Raw genomic sequence first — 27966 nt, 5'->3', positions numbered from 1 at the left:
ACTTGGCAAGATTTAAACATGTCAGTACCAAATAGTCTTCCTTGCCTTTCTTCCTTCCCTTCCCATTTGGGGGTCGGAAATCTTCTGATTTGAGAAATGAATAGTTTAGTGGAAAAGGAACTAGAATAGTGGGCATCAAGAGAGTTAAACAAGGTCTCTCTGCTAAAATGCTAGATGATGACATTCATGAAGAAAGGAATTATGGATATTCAGTTTACTTCTTTATCTCTAGGTTCTAGCATGGTACCAAGCGTATGTTGCAAGAGCTGAATAAACATTTGTTGAATAAATAAATGACTTAAATAAATAAATGATTTCTGCTCAGTCTCAAGACAGGTTGGAGTCAACCTCTTGTGCCTAACTCCCTCTTCCTTCCTACCCCCTCTAGGTAACCCTTTCCTAACACCATAAATCTGACCTCAGCAGCCCTTCCTGCTGGATGGAGAAGCAGGTCTCATGGCATAAAGGAGGAAGCACTTTGACATCTTTCCTGATTGGCTGTTATACATTAATTTTTTAAAAGGAAAACAGAACTATTTAATCTGATTACCTGTCATTGACTGGTTTAATTTCACCAAATCCTGCTGACAAGGACATAAAGCTTACATTTTGTGCTTTGTTTATGATTAGAGCTATCATTTCAGGGAAATCGGGATGGCTAAAATTTTGTCTACTTAGTTATGACTAGTTGGCCCTGTGGTATTTTTGCTTTTCTTTAACATACTCCTCACCCTCTAGATCCCTCTTCAACAGTCTCTGTCTTGTCTTTATCATCCCATGGACCATACCATAGTCCATTTGTCTATGTATTCATATAGCTCCTACTAGATTGGAGCTTCCTGAAAGGAAGATGCACCAGAGGGCATGCTGTTAGATGGCTTGTAAATAAATTGTTTGTGAGAGGAATGTATCAGTTATCTATTTCCACAAAAAGGCTAGGTAACAAATGTGGAACCTTAGTAGTGTAATGGTAGAGCTGTAGTTTTGCTCACAAGTCTGTTGATTGGCCGGGTGGCTGGGATGGTCTGGGATAGTTAGCTTCTGGCCAACTAGGGGGATTTTCTGGTCTTGCCTGGGCTCTCTCATATATCTGGGACAGCACCTGAGACAACTGGGCTGATTCAGCTCTGTTGCACAAGTCTTCTCATCTGGAGCATGTCTCTTGGCCAAGGTAGAAGGTCAAGAGAAGGAAAAAAAGCACATGGCCCTGGAGAGGCCCAGAACTGGCACAGTGTCCCATCTGCCTCCTTCTCTAGGCAAAACAAGTCACAAGACTGACCCAAGATTCAACAGGTTGAGAAATAGATCCACCTCTCAGTGGCAGGAGCCACAAAGGGTCATAGAAAAGATGTAGACACAGGAGGGGTAGAGAATGGAGACGAATTTTACAGTCTCTGCCACAGAGTGGGAACTAGCAAGGAAATGCCTCATATGTTTCTTTACAAAATAATCACTTTACTGCTTTGACATCTCAATGAATTTATCAAAAATATTTCCAAAGATGGAGCCATGATCTTCCTTGGGAGAAAATAACTCCCCCACCATAGAGGTATTCAACAATAAGCTGAATTCTATGGTCATAGAAGCATTAGGTGGGAGGAGGGGGAGACTCCCTCCAGCCCCCAGGGTCAGCATTTTCACACAATTTTCCCCTTTTCTTTCAGATCAGCAAAGACCCAATTTTTGTACCAGGTGTCTGGGGGCCTTATTTCTCAGCCATGGTCCCTGGGTTCTGGCTGAACGAAGGTGGTCAGAGTGTCACTGGAAAATTGGTAAGTTGACACTTACTCTGTAGCATCAGGGATGTTTTACACCATTGACTATCCCATTTTGTCACGTCACCCATATCCCAGTAATTGGAAGATTTGCATACTCCTAAGTCAGCTAACATTCTCTTAGTGTACAACCTAATATATGTTGCATTGTCGTGTATTTTTGATAAAGGATTAACTGTTGCTCCAGGCAGTGATGACTGTCCCTTCTTTTCATTGTTTGTTTTTTCTCCACACCAATCCATCCCCTCCCCACGCCCTACAGGAGAGAGTGATATTCTGTTTTGTGAAAAAATGACAATGTTACTTCCCAGCCCAAACCCTTTAATGGTTCCCTGTAGCCCTTGAGACATAAGTCAGATGATTTGCTGGGCATATCATCCTTTTTGCAGTCTGTCTACTCCAGCCTCACACATGTGCCTACCACTTACGTTAGATTATGAAGGACTCACATGGCTCATGTTATCCCATTCTTCTGTCCCTTTGTAATTGCTTCTTTTCCTGCTTGGGCAGGCAGTTTTACCTGTCCTTTAAACACAACTCCAGTTGATGCAAAGGTGGTACATTAGTCAGCTTTTTTGTCACTGTAACCAAAACACCTGACCAGAACAACTTAGAGGAGAAAAAGATTATTTTGGCTCACAGTTTCAGGGATTCGGTCCATAGGGGGCCAACTCATTTGCTTTAGGCCTGAGGAGAGTCAGAACATCATGGTATAAGCAGGTAGCAGAGGAAAGCTGTCAGCTCATGGCAGCCAGAAAGCAAAGAGAGCAATCAAGCCACCAGGGATAAAACATAAAATGCAAAAGCATACCCAGTGACCCATTTCCTCCAGCTATAGCCTACCTGCCTAGAGTTACCAGCCCATAATCCCTTTATATTATTAATCCATCCAATGGATTAATTCACTGATCAGATACAAATCTCATAATCTAATAATTTCACTTCTGAACATTTCTGCATCGTCTATCATATGAGCTTATTGGGGAAAACATATCCAAACTATAACAAGTGGTTAGGAAATCCTTTTCATGGGAGACAGTGTTTGTGCTGAGACTTGAAAGATAAATACAGATAAACCAGACACAGAAGGGTAGGGACAGGCTTCTAGGCAGGAGAATTTGCAATGGAAGAAGATGTGGACGTGATAAGTAACAAGCATATTTGATGGTAACAAGCATATTTGATGGTAATTAAAATAGTCCATAATTTCAGCTCTGGCCCAAATTATTCTTAGAAAAAATAGCTTAAAATAAAAATTAGAGAGCAGGAAAGGGACCATGTCTTAAAAAGTCCCCGAAAAACATGCTAAGGAATCAAGCATCATCAAGGAGAGTAGGTAGACACATTCAGGTCTCAGTTGGAAGAAACCCTGGAAAATAGCCATGAGGAATAAGGTCTGAGGGCACATGTCCAAAGGAAGGGAGACCAGTTTTATTAGGTTAATCCCCAGATAAATAGCCACGAGGGCTTGAAGGAGGAGATAATTGGGAGTTGAGGTCAACAGATCAGCAGGGCTGCTGAGAGATTGGATGAAGAATGCAAGGGAAAAGAGACCTAAGCTCAGTTACCCAATCTCCCATTTACTAGGTTACAGTGAAAGTGTCTGTTTATTGTCTGAGTCCCCTCCCAGCCCTTCTAGGTGTCCAGCCAAATTCCAAGTGGTCTGATCCAAAGCTGGATATGGATACAAATAACCATTAATTTCCATTTCTTAAGTATTTCTATTTTAAACTTCCCTAAATGACCTCTCAAAGTAGGTAGAAGTGTAGGTGGGTGAGTGGGTTCACAGAGCATGTTCTGTACCCATGCTCCTGTGCCAGGCTAGAGAAATGAATTTACTGAGTCAGTCCTCATCAGTCCCTGGTCCTCAGGATCAGACTCTGAAATAATTAATATCTGATTGGTCTTAAGAACCATAAACAGAATGGTCAAGAAGGAATACATCATGCCTAAAGTACGGCAGTATGGATGTCCACCTAACATTCTCCTTATTTAAACCACTGCTGTGTTTGTGTGTAACATTCTATTTACATATCCACCCCCTTTCTGTTGCATATTGAAGGCCTATAACTAAAAGCCCTTTTTAAAGCCACATCATAGTATAGTCATAAGAACCCACAGAGGACACAGTCTAGAAACTTTCTAAACAAGGATGGGGGAAAAAACAAAAAACAACAACAACAACAAAAAAAAAAAAACCACACTTCTTTGCATAGGATGCATTGTTCAACAGGGTTTTATAGACAGCATGCAAATTAGACATCTTTTTCAGTTGGAAATGTTTTTTTTCCAGTATTTGGTTCAGTTATTTGCTCTGGATATAAGTTATCTTCACATATGTTTTAACATATATTTGTGAATAAAAATTAGTTATATACCTATTTCATAAGATTACATTTTAATTTTTAGAAAATTGGACCTCTTTTTTGCTATTTCTAAAAAATCTTTAGTTTTCCACTATGAGTTTTGATATAAGGCTTGAGAATTGTTAGCCTATCTATTCAATTAGCTTTGCACTATAAACCATTCCAGTTATATTGGGAGCTCCACTTTGGACAATCTGTCATATATAATTTCATTGGACATAGAATTGGGTCATGATTGACCCATGGATTATACACAGCAAAATCTTAACCCATTTTTTCCCATCATCCCAGATGTGTAAAATGCATAAACAATTAAATGTAATGTGTATGTAATAATATATGTAATATATGATACACAACATAATAATGCATAATTGTACAATGATATAATTATATGATGTTGTTACTATATATAATAAATATATACTATATAAAATAACTAATATAATACTATTCTTATATAATATTATATATTGATATTTGTGTTATAATAATATAATTTATTATAACAAAATAATATTATAGCACTATAATATATAATATATAGTGTGATATAATTTATAATAACATTATTATATTGTAATATAATTATGATAATAATATAATAACATTTAAGCTCTAGATTATTATTTTCAACCTATTTTAATGCACTTATGTCAATTTTTTAAAACATCTGCAAAATTGAAAACTTGGGACTTAATGGATTAAGAAACCTAAAAGCTGCCATGATAGAGCAAAATTTGAAACAAGAACAAAGTAGACTATCTAGTAAGACAGCAGTCTGGAGATGCTAAGCAAAGAAACATAAAACAGCTATAAAATAAAGAAAATGAGGATGATTATATTAATAACAATAATTGGAGCTTATCCAGAATTTTTTCTGTGAGAGGGATTTATATCCTTGAATGATAGTCATAATAATTATGATGCCTAATGTTATTTTGAAAGTTTATTTCCCAGTTTCGATTCCAATAATTTTTTATATTTTATCTCATTTAATCCTCTCACAACCCTACACTTTGCAGAACTTTATAAACATGCTCTTGTAGATTCTCTCGGGAGATAGGAAAAGTTATTATCTGTATTTTATAATGGACTACTGAACCCAGGGTTGCCAGCACTGCCTGACCCACCACCAATGGCCTTTTCATATGGTCCCTTTGCCACTTACCTTTCCTTATGGCTTACTAATTCTGGTTCCTTCTATGGTAAATTTTGATCTCTGGTTTTGAAACATGCTGTCATCATGTAGAACTCTAAGAGGAACTTGTATCCCTCTGTTCTTTGTTTCATACACACAACTCTGTTAAACCTCAGCTGAAGGTTGCTGTAGCTGCAGACACAGTCAGAAATATACCATCCACATCAGAAGAGAAGGGAAAGGAAATGGGAAAAGAGAAGAAAAGGGAAACAAGGAGAAAGAAGAAAAAAACAAAAATAAGAAAAAGAAAGGAAGGAAACACACAAACTGTATATCACTTGAAAAAGAATACTAAAAGTTTCATTTTTTCCAGTTAGATACATACAGAGAACTTCATTACAAAGCAAAACCATCATTCCAAGTATATGAATACATTGGTACTTTAAAAACAAATCTTCATCTGTTTATCTTCAGGATGAAGAAAAAAAATGGGATTTTTTTCTGGTCCTGGAACTCTTACAGTCTCATTTGACTGAGAATTAGACTTATTGTTGACTCATTTCACATCACTGATATTTATTTCTTCTCTGAAAGGCCACACACTCCCTTTCCATAAAAGATTGATTTTAGTTGTACCACCAAACACCCATCCAAGGTTGTCTCGTGCTCACCAATTTTCCAGAAAAATCATGCAAAAAACATTGCTTTTTGCCCAGACTTTTTCCACAGATCACTAACCCTGGTGTTCACTGAATCCAGATGCTGAAACTCATTTCCAGCTGGATCTTGGCCATCCCCCATCTAACTGCTCCTCTCTGTCTTAATTGAAGTGAGTTCTGTTGGAAGAGGTGTTGGGTAAAGGGAGGCCAAGATAAGTTCCTGCGCTGTACTGTGGTAGATTTGCTTCCTGGGACAATTGGGTTTACATTGGAATTGTATGAACCCAGAATTTGAATTTACAAAATTGAGTCACAGGACCATAATGCAACAAGTTTGTCTGTGTTTTTGGAAATGTAGGATTTGTGCATTGGGAATGCCTATCTATCCCGCCCATTATCTCCATGGCTGCTCCATCTGGGGCTAGCCTCTGGAAGTCATCCATAAAAGTCAGTCTGCCATAAGTGGCTTATGAGCAACTTGAAGTGTGTCCAGTGCTGTGCAGGTTATGGAAATGGTCATTTTATCCCTTCTTTCTTTCAGTCATTCTATCATGTTACAGGGATTTTCAGATCGATTACACCAGTCCAGGCAAGAATGAGGTCACTCCAGTAGCTCATCATCACCTAAGAAAGTTGGATGTAGTACTGATAATTATAAATTTATTATTGCACATAAGAATAGATTTTCTATCCCTGCAGCCTACTGGAAAGGTGGGAGCTGGCACGTACTGAGGGCCTGTTATATGTCAAGCTCTTTTAGGCCCAATAAGATTCAGCCTTCTTTTGATTTTTCCTCATGTACGTGCATGCATGCATGCATGTTGTCAGTGTTATTATTTTATTTTTACTAGTGAATAAGTAGGCTGTGAACAGTAAAGTAACTTGTTCAAGGGCATACAGTTAATTATGAGTGGGAAAGCCACAATCTTTAACCCAGTTTGACCACCAGAGTCCTCAGATCTTTCCAGAACTGGACTCGACTCTTACAAGACTACACTTTGCAGAACTTTATAAACATTCTCTTGTAGATTCTCTCAGAAAACAACTACTGTCTGTAGGGTGATATTCTTTCCAAGCATCTGAAGCAAGGTTTTGTAGGACTATAAGAGAAAAATGTATGTGTGTCGGTACTGATGGGATCTATTTGTTTCCACAACACTTCACATTAGCTAATTGGAATGACTTCATGGATACACAGACCAACTAAAAACCAAACATCTCCCTGTGACCTCTTCTTGCCTTAGCTCATACTGTACTTTCTGTATACTCACCTGGATTCATGCATACTCTCCTAGCTGGTGTCTTTCTCTTATCAGGCCCCTAAATCTCTCTCTTGCACTATTATTAGCTAAAGCAGTCTTTCTAAAACAGATGCAACCCTTTCACTCTTCATAGCTCTTCATTTATCTGTAATATAGACTCTATGCTTTTTAGAGTGAATTCTTTTATACAAACAATATTTATTAAATACTTACTGTGTTCAAGATACTGTTCTGAGTAGGAAAATGTCAGTGCATAAAACAGCCTCTTCTGACCCCCTCCCCCAAAATCTGTACCTTTCTCAAGCTTGAATTCTAACAATAGGAGATATAAACTGCAAAAAATAAATACACTTCATTCTATAGTATTAGAGGAGTTGGATATGAGTTCAGAAGTGTAGGTTGCAGTATAGTATAAATAGTATAGCCATGGTAGGTCTTATTGATGTGACATTTAAGCAAAGAATGAAGAAGGGAAGGAATTTCGCCAATTTAAACCCCAGGGGAAGAATATGCCAGGCCAAGGGAATAATCAGTACAAAGATCCTGAGGGGTCTGTATGCTGGGGGTATTATAGGAATAGCAAGGAGTTCACAGAGGTGGAGCTGAATGAACCAACATGAGAGTTGCAGATAATAAGTTCAGTGGGGTGCAGATACTAAGTTCAGTGGGGTGAGAGGTTCGTGTTTTTTACCACTCTAAGAATTTTAGCTTTTGCCCTGAGTGAAATGAGAAACTACTGGAGAATAATGAGCAGAAGAGTGATGTGATATGACTTAGATTTTAAAAGGTCATTTTGCCTGCAGCCTGCTGTGTTGAGAATTAACTGGGATGGGGTGGGGTGGGGGGATAGAAACACTGGAAACCAGGAAGAAATTATTGCTATAAGCCCAATGAGATAAGGATGCTGGCAGTAGAGCTGGTAAAGAGTGATCCAGTTTGGGATATACTTTGAAAGTACAGCCAACAGGCTTTCTTGATGGATTAGATGCAAAGTATGCAGAAAAGAAAGAGGTCCAGGATTCTGGATGATAACATTGCTGTCAATGAAGCAAATGGATTAGATGTCAGGGAGGTAGAAGAAGGAATCAAGAGTTACTCTGTTTTCTGACTGCATAACTGATACCCTCCCAAAATTGATCCTGCATTATTTGTCTTCATCTTGGTAAAGAACACCATCATTTATATATTTTTTATCAAAGCCACAAAAAATTAGGATTAATTCTTTACTTTCTTTTACCCTCTCTCCCAATACTAGTCCATCAATAAGTCCTATGGATCCCACCTCTGAAATATAACACCTGTCTATTCCAAGTACTGATGGTCAATCCACCAGTGTGTCTCTCCCGGTCTATGTAATGTGATAAACACAGCATATACTTTGGTCTTGCTTTTCTATCCTGTCTTATGATTTCTGGTTTTTGTGTGGATTGTTCAAATTCCTTGTATTTAATATAAAGATCAGTGTGGTTGGATTTAGGTCTCTTTGGATTGTTGTTGATACATACCTCTTCCCTGTGTTCTCATGTGACCATCACTCTGTGTGAATTAAACCATCATACTATAGTAATACAAGCATACCCATGTTTACAGCAGCACAATACACAATAGCCAAACTATGGAATCAGCCTAGGTGTTCATCAATAGATGAATGAATAAAGAAAATATGGTATACATACACAATAGAGTTTAGTTCACCCATAAAGAAAAACGAAATTATGTAAATTGCCAGAAAATGGATGGAACTAGAGACCCTTACATTAAGCAAATTAAGTAAAACTCAGAAGGTCAGAGTTATATGTTTTCTCTCATATGTGGAAGAAGGAAAAAGAAAAAGTGGGGGGGTGTCTCATGAAAACCAAAGGGAGATCAGTAGAATAGATGAAGAGACCAGGGGGAAGGAGGAAGGGAGGGAGAGGGGAGTGCTGGGGAGTGAAATTGGCCAAATTTTATTGTTATATTTTGTGCATGTACAGATATTTAACAGCAAATCCCACCATTATGTTCAACTGTAATGTACCAATAAAAATATGGAGAAAAAATTTTAAGCTTCCATCTAATATATTTTTTCTTTTAGACTGAAGAACTTTCTCTAGCATTTCATATAGTAGAGATCAAATGACAAAAGACATTCCCTCTTTTATTTCAGTTCATTTATTTTTTATCCTATCTTGAAAAATGTGTTCAATATAGATTCATGGTTGGCAGATTCTTTTTTTTTCTCTCATTCAGCATCTTCAGAGAGCTCTTCCTTGACTGCTCTAAAACCAGTGTCCTTTATATAGAAGCTTATTTGTTTCTTTTAAAGCACTAATCACTTTCTCTCATTTTACTTATATTTATTATAATTATACTTACTATTTATTGATTGTCTCTATCTTTCAATAGATATAATCTCCATTGGAACACATATTAAGTCACATGTAATTGCCACTGAATTCCCTGTGCTTACTATGTCTAGAAAAGAATAGGTGCTTAATTAATTAATATTGTTGAGCCTACAGAGAATATTTCCATTCTATATTTGGATTTTGGAGCACCCATTTCCCTTTGTAGGCAGAACTTTGTGAGAGCAAAGACTTTTGACTTTTCTTTATATTTTTATCCTTAGTTTTCAGAATAGTGGATAGCACAAGGTAAACATGCATCATGTTAGTTTCATAAATAAGTAAATTAATTAGCAAATTAAATATTTACAAAGTTATCAACTTTGGTGGTGAATAAGACTGACTGAACTAGCAATGTATTCACTCAGAATTTTTCCACTAGTAAGTGGAGTTCTTCTAGGTAACTGATCTTAAAGTTTCAATGAAACACTTGTTAATCTCATCTTTTGGGAGTATTTGTTACTCTTCAGGACTGTTCAGTGTAGAGACCCATAGTCCTCTTCAGTAGCACAGAGAAGTTGCCTAGATTGCGCTTTGTTTTTCATTGTATTCTTATGAGGATTTCAAGAAGGAAAAAATCAGCAAGTTTTTTGGTTTCCAGATAAGACGACTTACATAAATAAAGAGTTAAAATGGCTTAGATTTGAAAAAAGTGGTATTACAGCTTAATGTAAATAGAGAAAAAGCAGTTCTGAAAAATGCTAAATGCATTTTTAAAAGAAGCGTGGTGATTTCTTTGCCAGCAAGACACAGTAAAAGCTTTAAGACTAATATGTAAACTGATTTTAATAGGAAAGAAAGTCATCTTGCAATAAGAGCTTTGCTTTAGCTAAATGACCATAGAACTTAAGATTCTTGAAATAAATTCTGGGTTTGCATTTGTTAGAGGAGGTGTTTTGCTGGTTTTATGAATTTGTTTTGTTTTTACCTCCAAACTCTTTGTTAGCAACATTGGTTGCTCAGGCAATTCAGTTCTCTCTGCAATTCACACACATTTGGCTATTTGTCATATTGATTTATTAGCATTTCATAGAGAATCGGAGATGGTCTGGTCCAAGGTCTCTCCTGAGCCAGACCTGAGCTCAGGTCTCAGGACTCCTCGTCCTGTCCTCTCTCTTCCATATCAAAGGTCAGAAACTCAAGTGCCTAAAGAAGTCAGACCATGTAAATGAGCAAAGAGATTAATGAAGGAACAGTTCTCACTTCCACAGAGAAGTTTCACCTGCATCTGTATTCTGTGACTCAATTTCTTGTTCCTTCCTTTGTAGAGAAATGTATCTTCAGTGCAAGTAAAACCTTAGTGGAATCGTGATGATCGATGGATAAAACGTGGTGTGCCTTGCTGGGGAGTGGTGGGGTGGTGTGCCTTGCTGGGGAGTGGTGGGGAGCCTGCAACCTCTCACAGCTGGAGAGAGGAGGCCTGTGTGCAGGACCAGCCATCACTTAGCCAACTCTTGCCATGTGGGAAATAATTCTGCAAGAGAAACCAGAATCAGGACTTTAAGAGAAAGCTCCCAATTTAAAAATATTGGCTCGTTTTATAAAACATTATATATCCTAAATAAAATATATCTGTGGGTCAGATGCCACCTTGCACTACCCATCTATGATCTGTGCTTTCGACTGTTTTGAACCGTTGTTTCTCCATGTTCCTAGCACAGATGCTACCTTGACAAGGAAGGGCCCAACATCCTAAGTTATTCACCGTAAGGTGACTTTTCCATCTTGGTCTGAGCAAGACCTGCCTCCAACCATCTCCAGCTTCCTTCCTGTCCCAGTAGTGTTTAGCTTTCCAGCCCACTCTTCAGCTGTCTGCTCTTGGAGCCGAAATCTGAGAAGATGGCAGAAACAAGAAAAAGTCGCCGTTCGACTAGTTCTGTCAGTATATTTCTGAGGCAACCACTTGGCAATGACAGTTGTTGTTGTGAATGTGGTTATCTCATTGGGAAACAAATACGACTTGTGGGACTCCATGTTCTTCTATACTGTGCTAAATGCATTAGAGATTAGAACACAAGTTCTAAGGTCAACCCTAGGAACAGACACTTCCAGACTGCTGAAGTGAGCACTCAGTGATTTGACAAACTGGTGCATCCTTTTTTAATCAGAGAGGCCTTTACCACCAAATGTTGTGGAAAATAAAAAGTACAGTGGACTAGGATCCTGTTCCCACAACCATTTTTACTTTTGGGCTATACCCATTCTTCTTCATAATAGATATTATGAACTGATAGCCACCTATACAATTGGCACTCACCACAACCTTTCCTATCTTGGAAATTTTATTGTCTCCTTTTTGCTGAAGTACAGAAACGAGGCTCTGAGAGTTTAAGTAACTTCTGAAGTTTTCACAGAAGATAAGGATAGACAGCAAGACTCTATGGCAAAGCCCTTGTTTTTTTTTTTCCTTATCTTAAAATGTGGGCTTGCTTATTATTTTTCACCTAAGCTGAGGCTAACAGACTGAGAGACAGTTGTCATTGGAAAGCTAGTTTGTTATTCTCAATTCCCTGGAAGAGAAGAAACCCTGACCCTGTGGCAGCATCAAGGTCAGTTAAGAGTCAAGAGGGAGGGAGCAACAACCTCAGGCCAGAATCTTTATCTAGTTTTCTTGGGAAGAAATATAGCAGGGTAGAGTAAGCAGGCTTGGTGTCCGTGACCTTGTATTATTTCAGTAGGCTCCGGGGGTAAAAGGGCTGTCAGCTGGTGTCTGGTATCTGGCTGGGATTAGAGAAACAGAAGAACCCCCATGCAAGAGCCAAGAGGAAGGGGGGATACAGAGATAGGCTTTGAATTAGTTGTTTTTCATATGAAAAAGGTGGAAAGCTTTTCACCACCTTTAGGAGTTGGCCAGCCCTGGGAGAGACTGCCCCTCCAGAGTCAGCTAGGCCCCAGATGTCAAGGCATCCAGAAAACAGAAAACAAAAGGGCAGAATTATACAATCACATTGCCTTTTCTTATACACCAAATTTAAAAGTCATCTGACTCTGATTTTCTTAGATTCTGTAACTAGTCTGTCCCTAAGCTTGCTTTATTTTCCTCAAAATGGGTCTCATTCATTCATTTCAGATACCAGGCATTGTTCTAGGGACATATTGAGGCTATAATTTTGAAAGTGCCCAGAGTGTAGGATCAGAGACAGACTAGACACTAAGGATTATAAATTAACTTGGTAAACACTGCAGTAGGGCAAGGACTGGGGTGTGGGCCCTGTATTCCCACTGTTGGCTTCTGATCCTCGCTACATTTCCTGCTCACTATATCTTATTATCTCCCTCTTCTGCACACCCTGCTGGATAAATTTTCCTTATCTTTTCATCATTTTGTTCCCTCAATCCAAGTCATTTCCTATGGCTCCAATTCAAAAAAAGTATGAACCATTATCTGACTTTCAAGATACACTGTCTATCCCAACTCCCCTCATTCATCCATATTTCTGCTACTATACTTATTCTCTAACTTAATATGCATTTACGCTGTGACTAATGTGTGCCCATCACAAATAGATACAAAGGTGAAATTTGTTAAGAATCACCGAGAAAAAAGATGTAGTGTTATGTAAGCATGCAGTACGCTTCCATGGTTCATTCATCCCACACTCATTCCACAAATATTTATCAAACCCCTGTAAGATGCCAGGAGAGCAGGTAGTCCAATTCCCTCCATCCTTACAACCATAAATGTTTTTTCCATCTTCATGTCTCTACAATTGCCAAATGATGAATGACTACCTTACTTTATGCTACTAAATATTGTATTATTCCTTTTCACTGTGTCCCAGAGCCTGAGGACTGTTCCTGGTACTTTAGTCATCCAGTAAATACTAAATAATTGCATTCATGGCTACACTACACATGTCCTCCTGTAAACTCATTCAAATCTCCTTCCTCTAAACTCCTCAAGTACCTCCCATTAAAAAAAAAAAATAGCATCAAAAGTAATACCTTTAATTATTCATTAATGATCTCAGTGGGTTCATCTTGATGCACTCCCAAGTTTACAAATTCTTTGAGGGTCTAGAATATGCCTCATCACAGTAACCCAAAGTTGAACATCTAGGAAGTAAATATTCAAAACTTACATGATTTTTTTTTCCATTGGAATGACCAATAGTTGTTAATTTGAAACATTTTCATAAAACTACACCAATCCAATGGAACTTTAAAAGGAGGCTATTTTAGAAGGAGGCTGACAGGTCAAGGAGGTTGTTGAATTCAAAGCAGTGACGAGCTCAGAGTCACACAACGGGTGAGAACCAGAGCCAGATCCCAGAATGAGTATTTTTATACAGCCTTGGCTCTCCGGAAACATGCTGAGAGAGCCTATCTCTAAAATCGCCAAAATCGCCAATATCACCAGTCTGTTCATGGTTTGAATGAAAATAAATTCCTCAGAATGGTTGTTTAAGATTCCTAGAGACTCAAGTAAACATGGACAAATGCACATCTTGGGTTCAGGGACCCCCAGCACAGTGTGGCTGTCGCAGCAGGAGGAGCAGAGCTGGGAAGCATTGCTGTTCCCAGTGCACAGGACAAGCTGTTTTGTTTAGAGCCATCCAGGGATTAGGAATTAAATCCTAGATGTGTGATTTCAGATGAGAAGATACTATCTGCAGAGTTCAGACATTTCTGTCCTTGGAGAGCTGCCCTGGTTTCCCCTGGGACAACCTTTCTGTTCAGGGAGGTGCTCTTGACAGCTCTGGGGCACCTCATATTTTTTAAACTGGTATTCCCTCCTTGTACTCCTTCCCTCTTCCCCTCCATCACAGCTGCTACATTAGTAAAACACACTAAGTAATTCAAGGTTTTGACACTGCCCTGGGGTGACAGCCTGGATTAGGAGGGGGAGTGATGTGATCCAGCCATAGTACTTTTAACAGCCAGACCCCCCACATTGAACTTGAGTTACCCTTCTTTCCTCATTCCTCCTTCATGAACCTGATGCTACCTGCTACTACCATTTTAGCCTTGGGATTTTCATTTCTTCTCTTTAAACCTTTTTGTTTTATAAATTCCAGAGGTTGACACTACGTTAAGGAAAGCTAGTTCTGAAAGAAACAAATTATTCTTTTAATGTTCTTGGATTCTCAATGGACAAAGAGCTGGAAGAAACATATTTCTTAATGTATCCTTTCTACCTTAAACATAGATTAGAGGAGCTAGCTATAAAACTGACCCATTACTCTTATCTTTCAGATAGACCACCTGGTGCAAGGCCACCCTGCCTTCCCTGAATTGCAAGCCAAGGCCACAGCCAGGTAACTACTCTGTTTTCCCTACAGCTTTCCATGTGTGACTGCATGGGTAATATTCACTTTGGATGTTTCATGACCTTCAGATCCTATGGACAGTGAATACATCTGACAGGACTTGGTTACAAAATACTCAGTCATACGGATGGTCCAGAACATCATTTATGAATTTTTAGAAAGATCTGAGATAACTCTGAGAACCTAAAGATCCTATAAGAATATGCCCAGGGCTCTGGATGAAAAACTCTGATGTAGATGAAAGTGTCTGGATTTTAGAGTCAAAACTTCTTGAGTTCATATCCCAGCTTTATTTTTTACTAGGTATGTGACCTTGCACAGGTTATTCAACCTCTTTAGGTCTGTCTCGTTACTTACCTGTAAACAGCATAGTAGCTGATGTGGAGTGGTTTCTGGGACATATTAAGTAAAGCTAAGTGTAAAGCAGTGTTTACAACATATTCTCTTTCAAGAAGGAGATATAAGAAAATATAATGTGCAAAAGAAATACTGGAAGATTTCATCAGAAATTAGTGGGATTGGGTACATATAGAAGATGGGTAGAAATGACATGAAAAGTATGTGGGAATAGGAGCAGGATGGTAGGAGAGAATACTGCTTCTCTGTGTACTTCTTTATGTAACTGGCTAAGTCTTAAAACCATGGTGATGCTTCTTTTTTCCTTAAAATGAATATAGATAGATAGATAGATCAATGATAGATAGAAAAATGAACCTACTGTATTACAAATGAACAACATAACCACACTAAAGGGTGTTGGGGAAGGAAAAGAACTAACCCAGATAACTTTGGAAGAGGATATTTTGACAGTATGCTGAATAGTTAAAGAAAAAAAAATAAATCTATATAAAAATATGTACTTCTGATTAGTAAATTTGTTTTTTGTAGGTGTATGGGTTAGCCATTTTGCAAATCTTTTATATATATACTATAATTGAGCAAGTAAATAAATATATCGTAGAATACAAAAGCCAGATTTCTCACAAATTGTGAAAGGATTTCACCACAAGATACTTATTGATACAAATGGAAAAATAGTCCGTTTACAGTGGTTACCTTCTCTCAGTTTTCTTCCTATGTCTCTGACTCCTTTTCAAGCTCATGGTCCTTTTTTTGACCATCAACATCAAAGTTCATCACAACTGGGTTCCTGGCCCTCTTGTTCTATCTTTTCATCTCTCCCAAGGTGATCCCAACTATGCTCTTGACTTCATTAATTTTTATATTTTAATGACTCAAAGTTTATCTCCAGCTCAGATGTTTTTGCAACAATATTCATTCTCTTCCACCTTCTTTCTATTGTCTTGCAAAGGAAAGTGCATCTGTATCCCATTAGATCTATGAATGCAGTATTCTGGACTATGTGACCCATTATGCTTCAGGTCTCAGAATGAAATAGGCAGAGCTGTTGCTAAAATGAAGTTGGCTGTTTGAAAGGGTGGACAAATCCCTTGGAGTCAAGAACTACAAGCCTCTTTTGCTTTGACTTGGGGCATTCTGAAAACATCAATGTAGATTACCTCTATCTCAGAGCTTAGCATCAGCAAATCCTGTTTGAAACTGTAGAAACAAATGTTGATAAACAGATTGAGTATTTTATCCTCTTGATTTACCATAATCCTTTTAGGCCCCATCTCTGAATATAAATGTTTTGTGAGCTTGTAAATCATGTAAGCAATAACTAGATGTGCCCATAACATGTAACTGGCAACCAGTTTCTCTGCATGGGGCTTCAAATGCAGATATTTCATTCCTTGATTGTAGATCACTTTAAATTGATTGTAACTTCAACTCTTTTCTCTTCATCTTGTTTCTCATATGAAACCTTAACTAACAATGCCTCAGAATGAAGTTCTGTTGACATCAGATCTTTGAGGAGAGGCTATTGGCATAATCTGCAAGAGCTAGGTTCAAGGTTGGCAGCACAGTCAAGGTTAAAATCCATATCTTATGAGCATATCTAATGCTAGAGTAAACAAAGCAAAGTCCTTGTTTTGATAGAATTTATACACACACACACACACACACACATACACACACACACATATATATATACACATATGTACATATACATATATATGTATGTGTATATATATTTTATATATACATATTTATATATATGCACACACAAATATATAAGTATATATAATTACACTATGTATGTAGTATATATATAGTACTTAAGTAACTGTATTTTGTATGTATACATTATACATATATGTGTATATCTATGTGTGTATACTTATATATATGTGTGTCTGTATATGTATATCTATATCTATCTATATATATCTATATAGATAGATATAGATATATATATATATCTATATAGATATATATATATATATATATATGGAAGGAACAGCAAGTCCCAAGGCCTTGAGCCAGTGGCCAGTTCGGCATCAACAGGGAACGTTGTAAAGGCCACTGTGGCTGGACCAAAGTGGGAGAAAGGGGATCAGATGAGGGCTGGAAGTGAGCCAGGGGTCATACCATTCACGTCATTGTATATAACTAAGAGGACTGTGGTTTTCTTCAAGGTTTTAGTTGATTTGGTTTGGTTTCTTTTGTTGTTGTTTTTGGTTTTTTTTGGAGGTGGGGATTGAACTTGGGCCTCACAAATGCTAAGCACACACGTTAACCCTGAGCTATACCCCAGCCTAACAGTTTTAGTTTTTGAGCAGAGGAGAGATACAATGAGATTTGTCTTTTAAAAGGATTACTTTGGCTGCCTGCACTGTGAATAATAAGTAGGTTATTTGTGAGGAGATATAGACAAATATGGGGAAAATAAAGCTGCTGGGTATCCCTTGGCAAGCTCACAGTCTGCTGGGGAAGACTGTGAACAGAACAGAAAAGCCAGTCTGTTCTTTCTTCTGCAGAGGTCACTGTAAGCAGTGGTCATCTCATGGTGAGTCCATTGTTTTCAGGTCCTTTGGAATTTTTTCTGTTAGCTAACTCACATTTTTTTTCTCTCAACCTCTCTTTCCTTTTAACCACTTTCTCTAGATTTTTTTCATTATTGCTTTAAGGACAACTCATTTTTCTTGATCTGATTTCTTCTTCAAACCTCTCTTCCATCTGTGATTCCCACAATTCCAATGAGACTCAGTTTCTTAAAATTCACCTGTCCTCTGTATGCCAACTCTCACATACCATTAAAACTTCTTGCTAAAGTCTATGTGATTCCCCTTTGAACAAGGACAGAAAAAAAGAAAGAAGAAGAATATTTATTAAGAATTTGCGAGGCTGGGGATGTGGCTTAAGCGGTAGCACGCTCGCCTGGCATGCGTGCAGCCCGGGTTCAATCCTCAGCACCACATAAAAACAAAGATGCTGTGTCCACTGAAAACCAAAAAAATAAATATTAAAAAAGTCTCTCTCTCTCTCTCTCTCTCTCTCTCTCAAAAAAAAAACAAAAAAGAATTTGCACTGGGTCTGGCACTGTGCATGTTGATAGTTTCAAATACACCTTATGTAATTCTAGATGAGGAAATACAATTACTGGGAATCCTTGGACTTCACTTCTAAAGATTATTCTCCCTTTCCATTCTGCACCTGTACTTTCAGATCCCCTCTTTGGCCTTAATGGGTTTTTAAACTGCAGTCTTTCAGTTTGGGAACTGGGGCCATCAATCTAACACTAAGTATTTTCTTTGCCTCACCAGAGTGAGGGCAGTTGTAGAACTAGCATGATAATGTTAACACTTTTTTACAGCTCAGGGTGTGCAGGCAGGCATAATCAATATTTCTTGATGGCTGTTAGATTGGAATTGTTCCTTAAACCTAAGTAAACTATTATTACCTAAGTAAACTATTATTACAATGCCTTTCTTTGGCTACTTTCCATGTAAATAAAAGAAATTGCTCAGAGCATTAGGATCCTTTCAAGAAAACCAAGGGCTATGTGGATTTGGGAAGTAAAACCTTAATTTTCTACTCTCAAATCATACCTATAGCCCACCCCAGTGCCTTGCATATTGACCAGGGGAGGGGATGGTCATAAGATGCTTGTTTCCCAGCATGCCGGTGAGGTTGTGTCCCTTTGACTCCTGAGATGCCCTTTGTCAACCAGTGTTCAAGGAGATGCAGAGATGTCTGTGATGTATAAATACTTAGGTTGGGGGAAACCTGAATGGTCTATTCAGCTGCTATAACAAAATACCATAGACTAGATAGTCTATAAATAACAAATTTATTTCTCTCAGTTCTGGAGGCTGGGAAGTCCAAGATCAAGGTGCCCCAGACTCAATGTCTGATGAGACACCACTTCCTGGTTCACAGAATGACACCTTCTTACTGGATCTTCATGTGGTGGAGGGTCAAGAAACCGCACTTGGGACTCTATTATAAGGTACCGAATCCAATTCATGAAGGTTCTGTCCTCAAGACCTAATCTGTCTGCAAAAGGCTCCACTTCTTAATATCATCTTCTTGGGATTGGGATTTCAACATTTAAATTTTTGTGTGGATTCAAACATTCAGACCACAACCCCTTTTATGGCAGCTTTTTCAGAAGCTCATCAAATATGCTATTTTTTTCTCCATAAATCATGGGAATGATACAGAAATTCCAATTCTATTATTCCATGTAATATCTGTATACATTCATATATGCTTTAGGAGTAGCATGTTCAGTAGCTAACTGGTAGGGTGGGTAAGATTAAGCCCTACCCAGAAGGAGTTCAGACTCCTGAGATGCCTGTGCCACCTTGATCTTGGACTTCCCAGTAATCCCCATTTGCTCACCTTCAAGTGAACAAAATGGAGGAGGTGCCTCTCATCCATTTGGCAACTCCTCTAGAGTAGCACTGTGTGCCAAGTATACTGCTAAACTCTAAGTTTATACTAGTGATAGTCTGACTTCATGACACAGAAATTCCAGGGGAAGCCTTCAGCAATCAGCAAGTAAAAGCAAGACTGTAAATAAGTTTACAGTGACCAAATGTGGTAAGAAGCTACAGAGGGCAGTGACAGCATATCAGAGAAAACCCTCCTAGATTATGGTGAACAGACAAGCCCTGACTGATGGAAGGACAGTTAAAGTCAGGATGGTTAAAAAAGAAAACTATTAAGCTGAAGGCAAGAACATTCTAGTCAAGTGGATTGTTATCTGTGAAAATGCTGAGGAGAAATCTGAGGAATTGATATCAGGCCACAGACAATCACAGGTAAGAAGAGGCTAGAGACAAAGGGTTTGGATCGTCCAGGGCCTTCTAAGTCAAGATCTAAAACAGATTTTATGGAAAAGGAGTGGTTGGCCATTGCCAGATTCTAAGCAGGCAATTCAAGTATTCAGCATCACACTACAGTAAGTCTCCTTATTCCTCTACTTACCATTAAAAAGAATGAAATTATGGCATTTGCCAGTAAAAAGATGGAACTGGAGACTATCATGCTAAGTGAAATAAGCTGAGTCTTCTCTCCAACATGTGGATGCTAGCACACAATAAGGGTGGGGAGGGATAAAAGTTTCATTGGATAAGACAAAGGGGAATGAAGGGAAGGGAGCAGGAATGGGAACAGGAAAGATAGTAGAATGAACAGGACATAACTTTCCTATGTTCATATATAGACAAAAGACCTGTGAAACACCACGTCATGTACAAATATAAGAATGGTATCCTAATTAGAATAAGTTATACTCCATGTATATATAATATGTCAAATTATACTCTAGTGTCATGTATATCTAAAATAAATAGGTAAGTAAAAATAACTGTTAAAAAGACAGCAGGGAAAATTTTTTAAATTATTTCCAAAAGTAACCCAAAAGTTTCTTCAGGGGGATGAAGAGTGGGATGAAAACATTTGGGTAATGTTTCCCAGAGAAGAAAAAAGTTCCCAGTAAAATTCTGGAGAATGTAAAAACAAAATGGAGAATTATTGAATTAATAGCTGATAAGTGGGAGAACATTTTTACTTGGATAAAGGTATTAAATATTCATGTATCCTAAAAAAAAATGTCTCCTTATTCCCAAACCAGACACAGGAGTGTTATTGCCCAACCCCTAGTACAAGTGATGAGGCCAGGTGGCTGTCCATAACTGAGAGTGCTCAGAAATGCCAGGATGGCTCCTCCTCTCCTCTGAGGTTGCCTTGAAGAGCAAAGGCAAGGAGCTGAGATGGCTATGTGCAGCATAGGTGGCTGTGGGAGCACAGGCAGTGAAAGGAGCCAGGGCTCAGGAAAAATGACTCAAGATGACATCACATATGAGTAGAGAATGATGACTGACACAGGGCAGGTAAAGAAGGCAAGGAAAGGGATTCTAACAGGAGGCAGAGTGGGCAAACATTCAGAAGCTGAGGCGTGCGTGTTGTGAGAATGAAAGTTAGCTAAGTGCAGTTGGAGCATGGAGCAAGCAGGGAGGAATGAGCACATGTCCACAGGACAGTGAAAGGAGGGGAAAACCAGCTCATGAAGAGCATCTTGTGCCAGTAAAGAAATCTGTCCTTTGTCCTGAGGACAATGGGGAGGAGCCACTGCAGGATTGAATCAGGGCTGGGAATCATCAGCATTGTGCTGTAGAAGAATCACCCAGGAAGAAGTACAGAAAGCCTCATTTGAGTGAGCAGGATTGCACATTGGGAGATGAACTTGGAGATCAAGTGTAGGTGGCCTTAGTAAAGTAGTAGCAGGTAAGCTGGAGAAAAGTTTGCTAGTTACCGGGATATTTAGAAGAGAAATCAAATCTTGGTGAAAGATTAGATTGGAGAGCAAAGAGAGAAAAATAAGTCAGAAATGATGCCTGCCATGACTCTGCCAAGCAGTAGCTTGGACAATTGCTTAAATGATATTGGCTTTGATTAAACCAAGGAACACAGTAGGAAGATGGAGTATGTCCGAAAAGATGATGTGTGTCGGATTAAATATTTTTAGATGAGTTGCCTTGGGATATCCAAGAAGAGGCATTTGATGGATGGTTGGATATTTGACCTGGAACTCATCAGAGAGTAATGATCAGGATATAAGGACACATATTTGGAAGTCCTCAGTACTGGATAGTAACTGTAGCTCTAAAAGAAGGATGGTATCATCCAAGGGAATTCAGACAGATCTCTGGAAGAGCTCAGATATTTAAGGGACAAGTACAGGAAGAGATCCGACCAGAATAGAGGTAGAAAAATCAAGATAATAGAGTGTTTGGGAAATAAAAGGAAGAGAACAAAATGAGGAAGAAGTGGTCAAGTGATGTAAAATGCAGAAATGATCCCTGGGAGTTTTATGGTGGGTTGAGTTTCAGTAGAATGGGGACTGGAAGAATGTATATTGTGTTGGGCTGAGAAGTTAGAAACTGGAGACTTACAGTGTGGGAGCTTCTTCTCCAAGACCTTGTTCTTACTCCTGGAAAGGATGCACATGTCTTTTGTCATACCATGTATTCTGATTTTGGGGTTGAGAGTATGGTCACCATACTTCTGGGCAGTGTGTGAATTCAAAGAATTAAATGATTTGTAGAAATGAAAAGTAGAAGAGAGATTCCACGGGTGCTGTCTGCATTTAAGATAGTAAGCAACATATTCTGAAAAAAAAAAATCTTCCCTGACTCTTGGGTATTTTAAAATCTAAAGATGCATGTCTTGGGATGACAAAGGCAGGTGAACTATTTCTCAATCACTGCCATTTTATAGTTATGAGGGCTCTGTATTTATTTTATTTGTTTGTTTGCTTATTCATTTATTGCATTGCTGACGATCAAGCCTGTGTTCTGTATTTAAGCTTCCAGGCAGCTTGAAAGATAGAGAGTATTAGCCTAACTGCAAAAGAGTAAACTAGACTCAGGTTGATGGGCCTGCTCACCCAGCTGGTACATGATGAAGTCACTTCATGGTTGTTGCAAGTGTTTTTTCCATCATACCCCAGTGGGACTTGGACAGACAGAACTCTCTCTGAGATCAGATATATGAGCCTGGAGTTCATGAGAGGGAGGCAGAACGATTCAATTGGGATCACAATTAATATGTGATTCCCTAGTTGGAGAAGGGCAGACTGCCATTTGAAAGGGAATTGATAAAACATACAAAATGAAACAAAGAACCAAAAAAGGCATCATGCAAGGTTAAAATTATGTGAATAATGATGTGCATTAGTTATTTTAATGTCTTCCAAGTGCATTTCATTTTGAATGATATACTCAGATAGCACACATGGTAAGGTATAATTGAAAAAACATGTAGGGGAATGGCTGAATCCAAAGAATAAACACACAGCTGGGAGGAGGTTAGGAGTCAAAGGGGTAAGCATATGCCCTATCCCCCAGGGATCTCATTAGTGCGTGAGTGACCATATATGTAGAGGCTAAATGAATCTCACTGTTTGCAAAGGCCCACAGTAAATGAGACAATGACAAATCAATAGTAATTAGGCCTATAGGTTCTTATTGACCCAGATGTCTGAAACCAGATGCCCTGCTCTGAGATTCCTTGAGAGGCAGAATGAAAAGATTTATAGACATGCGCTTCTTTAAAAAAAAATAAAATAAAAGTCCCTTTACTCTAAAAGCATTGACACTGTTCTGAAATGGAAAGTGGCTGGAGTTAGGGTAAACACTTGGCTTCTGGCTAGAAAGGATGTTCCAGTCTTCTGTTGTGAATGTGGTTCCTCGGAGCTGGGAGATGGAAACCCAGGATGTGATCATATTCTGCCTCCATATATTGCTCCATATACGGAAGCCTCAAGAATCCTTTCCTAAAACCATAATGGCATATTTTAAAATAAGGTTTGAGTTGGGGGGCTTTGCCAAATAATTCTGGACCTAAGATACAGGAAGCACTTGACTTCAGAATCATACCAAGAAATATTTTCGTTTGGATTTGGTCCTGTCTCTCCACCTCTCTGAATGTCTCTCCATAGAGGGGGATTGGTAATTCCTCCCTCCCTGGACCATGGGTAGAAGGCCTGGTGCAGATTCAGGGAATAGCAGCTGCTGCCCTGTGGGTGTTGAGCCTTGTCCTGGTCAGATGTCACTCCTCCTGATGTGTTTGGAGGCAGAGGTGTTATAGAAAGAAGCAAAGAGACTGGCATTAGGTGGGGCTGCCTTTGCCTCCGCCCAGCACACATCATACATACATATTCTTGAGTTGATACACACCCACTGGTACACACGCAGGGGGGCAGTTTTGCTTTTCTACATCTCTGTATTTGGTTTCAGTGATAAAGCGGGGAGGGGGGTTGAAAAGCAAGACTCCACCTATTAGTTTGTTTCCTAACACTTAGTTTAGAAAACTTACAGGAACTTCATGGGATCCATGGGGACTCCTGGTATCACAAAACTAGAACTAGAAATCGCTGAGCCTTACTTCTAAAACATTTTACAAATGCAAGTCATAAATATTGTCTGAAGTGTCTTAGATATTAACCTCCTTTGGACATTGATTTCCTATACATTTTTCTGACATTATTCAAGCCAGGTTTTAAACCTTTTAGCTATAGTTTCAAGGACACCAGTGGGAAGTGGCAGAGATGCCAAACTGATGTTTCTACTTTCTTGTGGGATCAGTGGTTCAGCACTTTGGAAGGCAGCCCCTCTAGAGAGGGCACAGCTAGCCAGCTTTCATCCTTGTGCCATGCAGTAAGATTTAGCCCAGTGAAGGAGGGATCCTTATACCTCTTTTGTGAATGGGGAATTACAGTTCAGTGAGGCCAAGGCTTACTTCCCAGCTAGGACAAGAGGAAACAAGACCTAAACCCAGCTCTGGTTTGACTTCCAAGACTATAGTCTTTCCTCTGCTGTCCTCTCAACTGAAAGTATGAAGAATGAGGGAGTTGGTCTGATTCCCTCATGAAGAAATCAAGGCTTAAAAAGGGGAAAGAACTCTCACCATGTCATTTAATGGTTACAGTTGGAGATCAGGTCTCTTTCTCCTGATCCTAACTGCATTCATGACTTTCAGTCACTTTCTCAGCAAATTCCCATATTGAATCCAGGAACATGTATTTGTGTTCATTTGTCATTTCATCATTATTATTATTACAATTACAAAGACTGATTTTAATAAATCCTTTACATATGTACCATATTGTAGAGTTTACAGAATGCAGCCTTTGCATATATAATCTTCTTTGATCTTCAGAATAACCCTATGAGGTAAGTTGGACAGGGATTGTGATATCTGTTTTCACAGATGAGTTCCAAAGGTCTGAAAAGCTTTCTCATGGTTATACACCTATCAGAAGTAAAACCATTCCTAGATCTGGCCTTCTGATTCTAACTCTTCCTGCTTGCCTCCAGGAAAGATTGCCCTTTCTTGATGAAAGTACAGTGTGACCTGAGAGCATGGTAGGTTAGTTTCTTTTCAGAGGTTTTGGGAATCTGCTTTACTTTCCTGGGTCTGATATGGAAGTACAAACGGTTTCTTTCTACAGAACAATTTGCTCTCCAACCCTGCCCCCCCCTTTTAAAAACAAAATCCATTTCTCTTCCAGATGCCAGAGTATATATGCATATTTGAATAGTCACCTGGATCTGATTAAGAAGGCTGAGCCTGTGGGTTTCCTCACTGTTGATCTGCATGTTTGGCCAGATTTCCATGGCAACCGGTCTCCCTTAGCAGATCTGACACTAAAGGGCATGGTAAGTAACAGCCAGTCCTTGCACTAAGGTGAAGGCAGGCCAAACAACTACAAAGTTTGGAGGAATCAAAGTAGGGAGAAAGAGAAAAAGGACAAATGAAACAGAATAGGCCAAGAGTGCACTGGTTCCTTGCAGATGTGTTTCTGTTGGGGCTCCCTGGGAGGATCCGCTGAAAGTTCTTATTGTTCCCGAGCCAACCTTGAACATACTCTAAGTAGTATTTCCTACATTCAGCTACTGCTGCCTCTTTGTGGAGTGGCTGAAAGTTGTTCCCATGTAATTTTCTAAATTCATGTTTTCCATCTCCATCTCCGGGCCACCTGGTGAGTCAGTGGTAAATGCTACCACCCATGGTCTTGTGTGCCCCAGCTACACATCACCTAGGCTTTGAGTCAGGGTTCTTCAGAGCCTATGCCAATATATTTAGGATTTTAGATTAAACTTTGGTAAAAATAAATACAATTAATAACTTAGGGTGGAGAATAAATTTCGCCCTTACTGGTCATAAAGATCACTTTCAGCATAGAGATTCTGAGCTCTTCTGGACAGTCCAGAATGAACTTGGTGTATAAGCTCACAACTGCCTAAAAAAGCAGAGAGATAATACCTTGGAGGCCAGGTGGGATCAGGTGGCCAGGTACCATCTGGCCATCAGGAATCATGTTCAAGGATGGTTGGGGCAGGTTAAAACTAGAGAAGCAGAGCTGAGTTTTGGTTCCCAGGGGCCAGGTAAGAACCATGAATGTCAAACCCAGGAAGGTGCCAATAAGTTTGGAAGTAGGTATAAGGGAAATTAAAGTGGAAAGTCAGAGCAATGCATGGCAGATAAACAGTGGCAGCCTGGCCCGTGAATCAAGATTTCTGGCTTCAGGAACTTTCACAATACTGTGAGTTTGTAGTTAGTTTCACTGAGATTATTCAAATACTTTTATGATGCCAACAGGAAGATCTGAACTTTATTTTCATAACCTAGTTTATATGATCAACTTCCATAAATAAAAGTGAGACATAGTGAAGAGAAAAGAAAACTGAACAGGGCAGAAGTTTTTGCCTCCAGTCTATAAGGCATGCCCATAAAACACAAAAGAAACTGGATCTCTTTATTGACCAGTGGAGGCAGAAAAAGATAGCTGTGTAGCAACAGGTTCAGTTATGACCAATTCCTTTTACAAACAGAGGATGGGGAAAGAATGGTTTAATATAGTACAAAAATAATGCCTTAATTAGAGACAAATATAAAAAAAACAAATACAGATAAACATTTAAAGTGTTAAAGAAGTTAAGAAGCTTGACCAGTTCTTAGTATGACTCCAAAACATAGAAGGGTTGCACATAAAATTATCAGGGCTCTGGAGTGACACTGGCCTGGGGGCCTGCCCTTGCCAACATCCATTGTACCCAGACTTAGTACCCAGAGTGTCAGGCACCAAGTTTCCCAGTAGCTTTTGGGTGTTTCTGAAAACCAAGCATGACATCCAGAGACCTAAGAATTAGCATTTTAAGGGTATTCTAATGAAGTTGACCCAATGCAAAGTGAAATTCCACAGGAGTCAGAGTATTTCCAGGAATGTCTGTCTCATTAGAATAAATATATACTGCCAAAAGGGACTTCTTGCATTGGGACATATGGCCAATTATATCTAGAAATCTTGGAATGTTTACTTTGTAAAGAAGTTATATTGCCTTACAAATATATCTCACATGTCTCCTGATGTTCTTAGCAGCGATTTCCATCTATAACTATCCTTGGGTTAGGCTCACCCTGCAGTAGCTATCTTTAAGCCAGGCTGCATCACAACACTAGAAGAAGGTGACCTAGATATGATAGAAGGAAGGGAATTCTGGGCTAAAGCTTTTCCTAAAATCTTTCCTTCAATCCAATTTTGAACAACATTGAAATACCCCCCCCCTTCAAAACTTTTCTATAATCATATTCTTTTGGCAAAACCTATAATGTTATTACAAATTATATGCTAGAGCCTCTCTGTTATCATATGTTATATCTTTCTGCCAGTCCTGTCTTCAGGGCTCATTCAATAAATATTTACTGGATGTCTGCAGTGTGCCAAGCTCTGTTGCAGATAAAATAAGGTATAATTTCTATACTCATTGCACAAGTTTAAAGGGGTTAGGAAGTACTCCATGAAACACTGAGAGCAACTAGAATTGTCAGAATAACCCCAGGAGGGAAGAACCATATACAGTTTCTTCTTTTGGCTCCTGAGTCATTTCTCTAGGCACATAGTAAGTGCTTAATGATAATTTATTGTCAACATGGAGAGAATAAAGAGGCCATTATGGCTCTAGAAAAAAATAAACATATGAACAATTTATTAATACCAAATGGATTTGATAGCTACTGATTCATGCTGTTTATATAAGTGGTTAGTACTAATATTAATATCCAAGTAAATTAAGTTCCCATTTTGTCATACTTGAGAATATCTTTGTCCATCAAACAAATGCAGGCCCTATTATAGTTGGTGGGAGATATAAAAGTAACTAGACTTACAGCACTCAGGAACATTTGGGGGA

At 38.8% G+C, this 27966-nt stretch overlaps 1 protein-coding gene across 7 annotated transcripts in view; it reads left to right on the top strand.

The window, feature by feature from the left end:
- The window catches only part of FGGY (FGGY carbohydrate kinase domain containing), a 413229-nt gene that overhangs the window by 279675 nt on the left and 105588 nt on the right, over positions 1 to 27966 (top strand). For all 7 annotated transcript variants that reach the window (XM_081308911.1, XM_081308913.1, XM_081308910.1 and 4 more), the window contains 3 exons: positions 1665 to 1772; positions 14784 to 14845; positions 25284 to 25431. In XM_081308911.1, coding sequence (XP_081165037.1) covers positions 1665 to 1772; positions 14784 to 14845; positions 25284 to 25431 — 318 coding nt within the window. The remainder of the gene's footprint in view (positions 1 to 1664; positions 1773 to 14783; positions 14846 to 25283; positions 25432 to 27966) is intronic.

This window comes from Spermophilus citellus (assembly GCF_964194105.1).
Source record: "Spermophilus citellus genome assembly, chromosome: 9".
Lineage (NCBI taxonomy): Eukaryota > Metazoa > Chordata > Mammalia > Rodentia > Sciuridae > Spermophilus > Spermophilus citellus.
The sequence above is the reverse complement of the archived record's forward strand: the minus strand, read 5'-3'. Positions and strand labels throughout refer to the sequence as shown.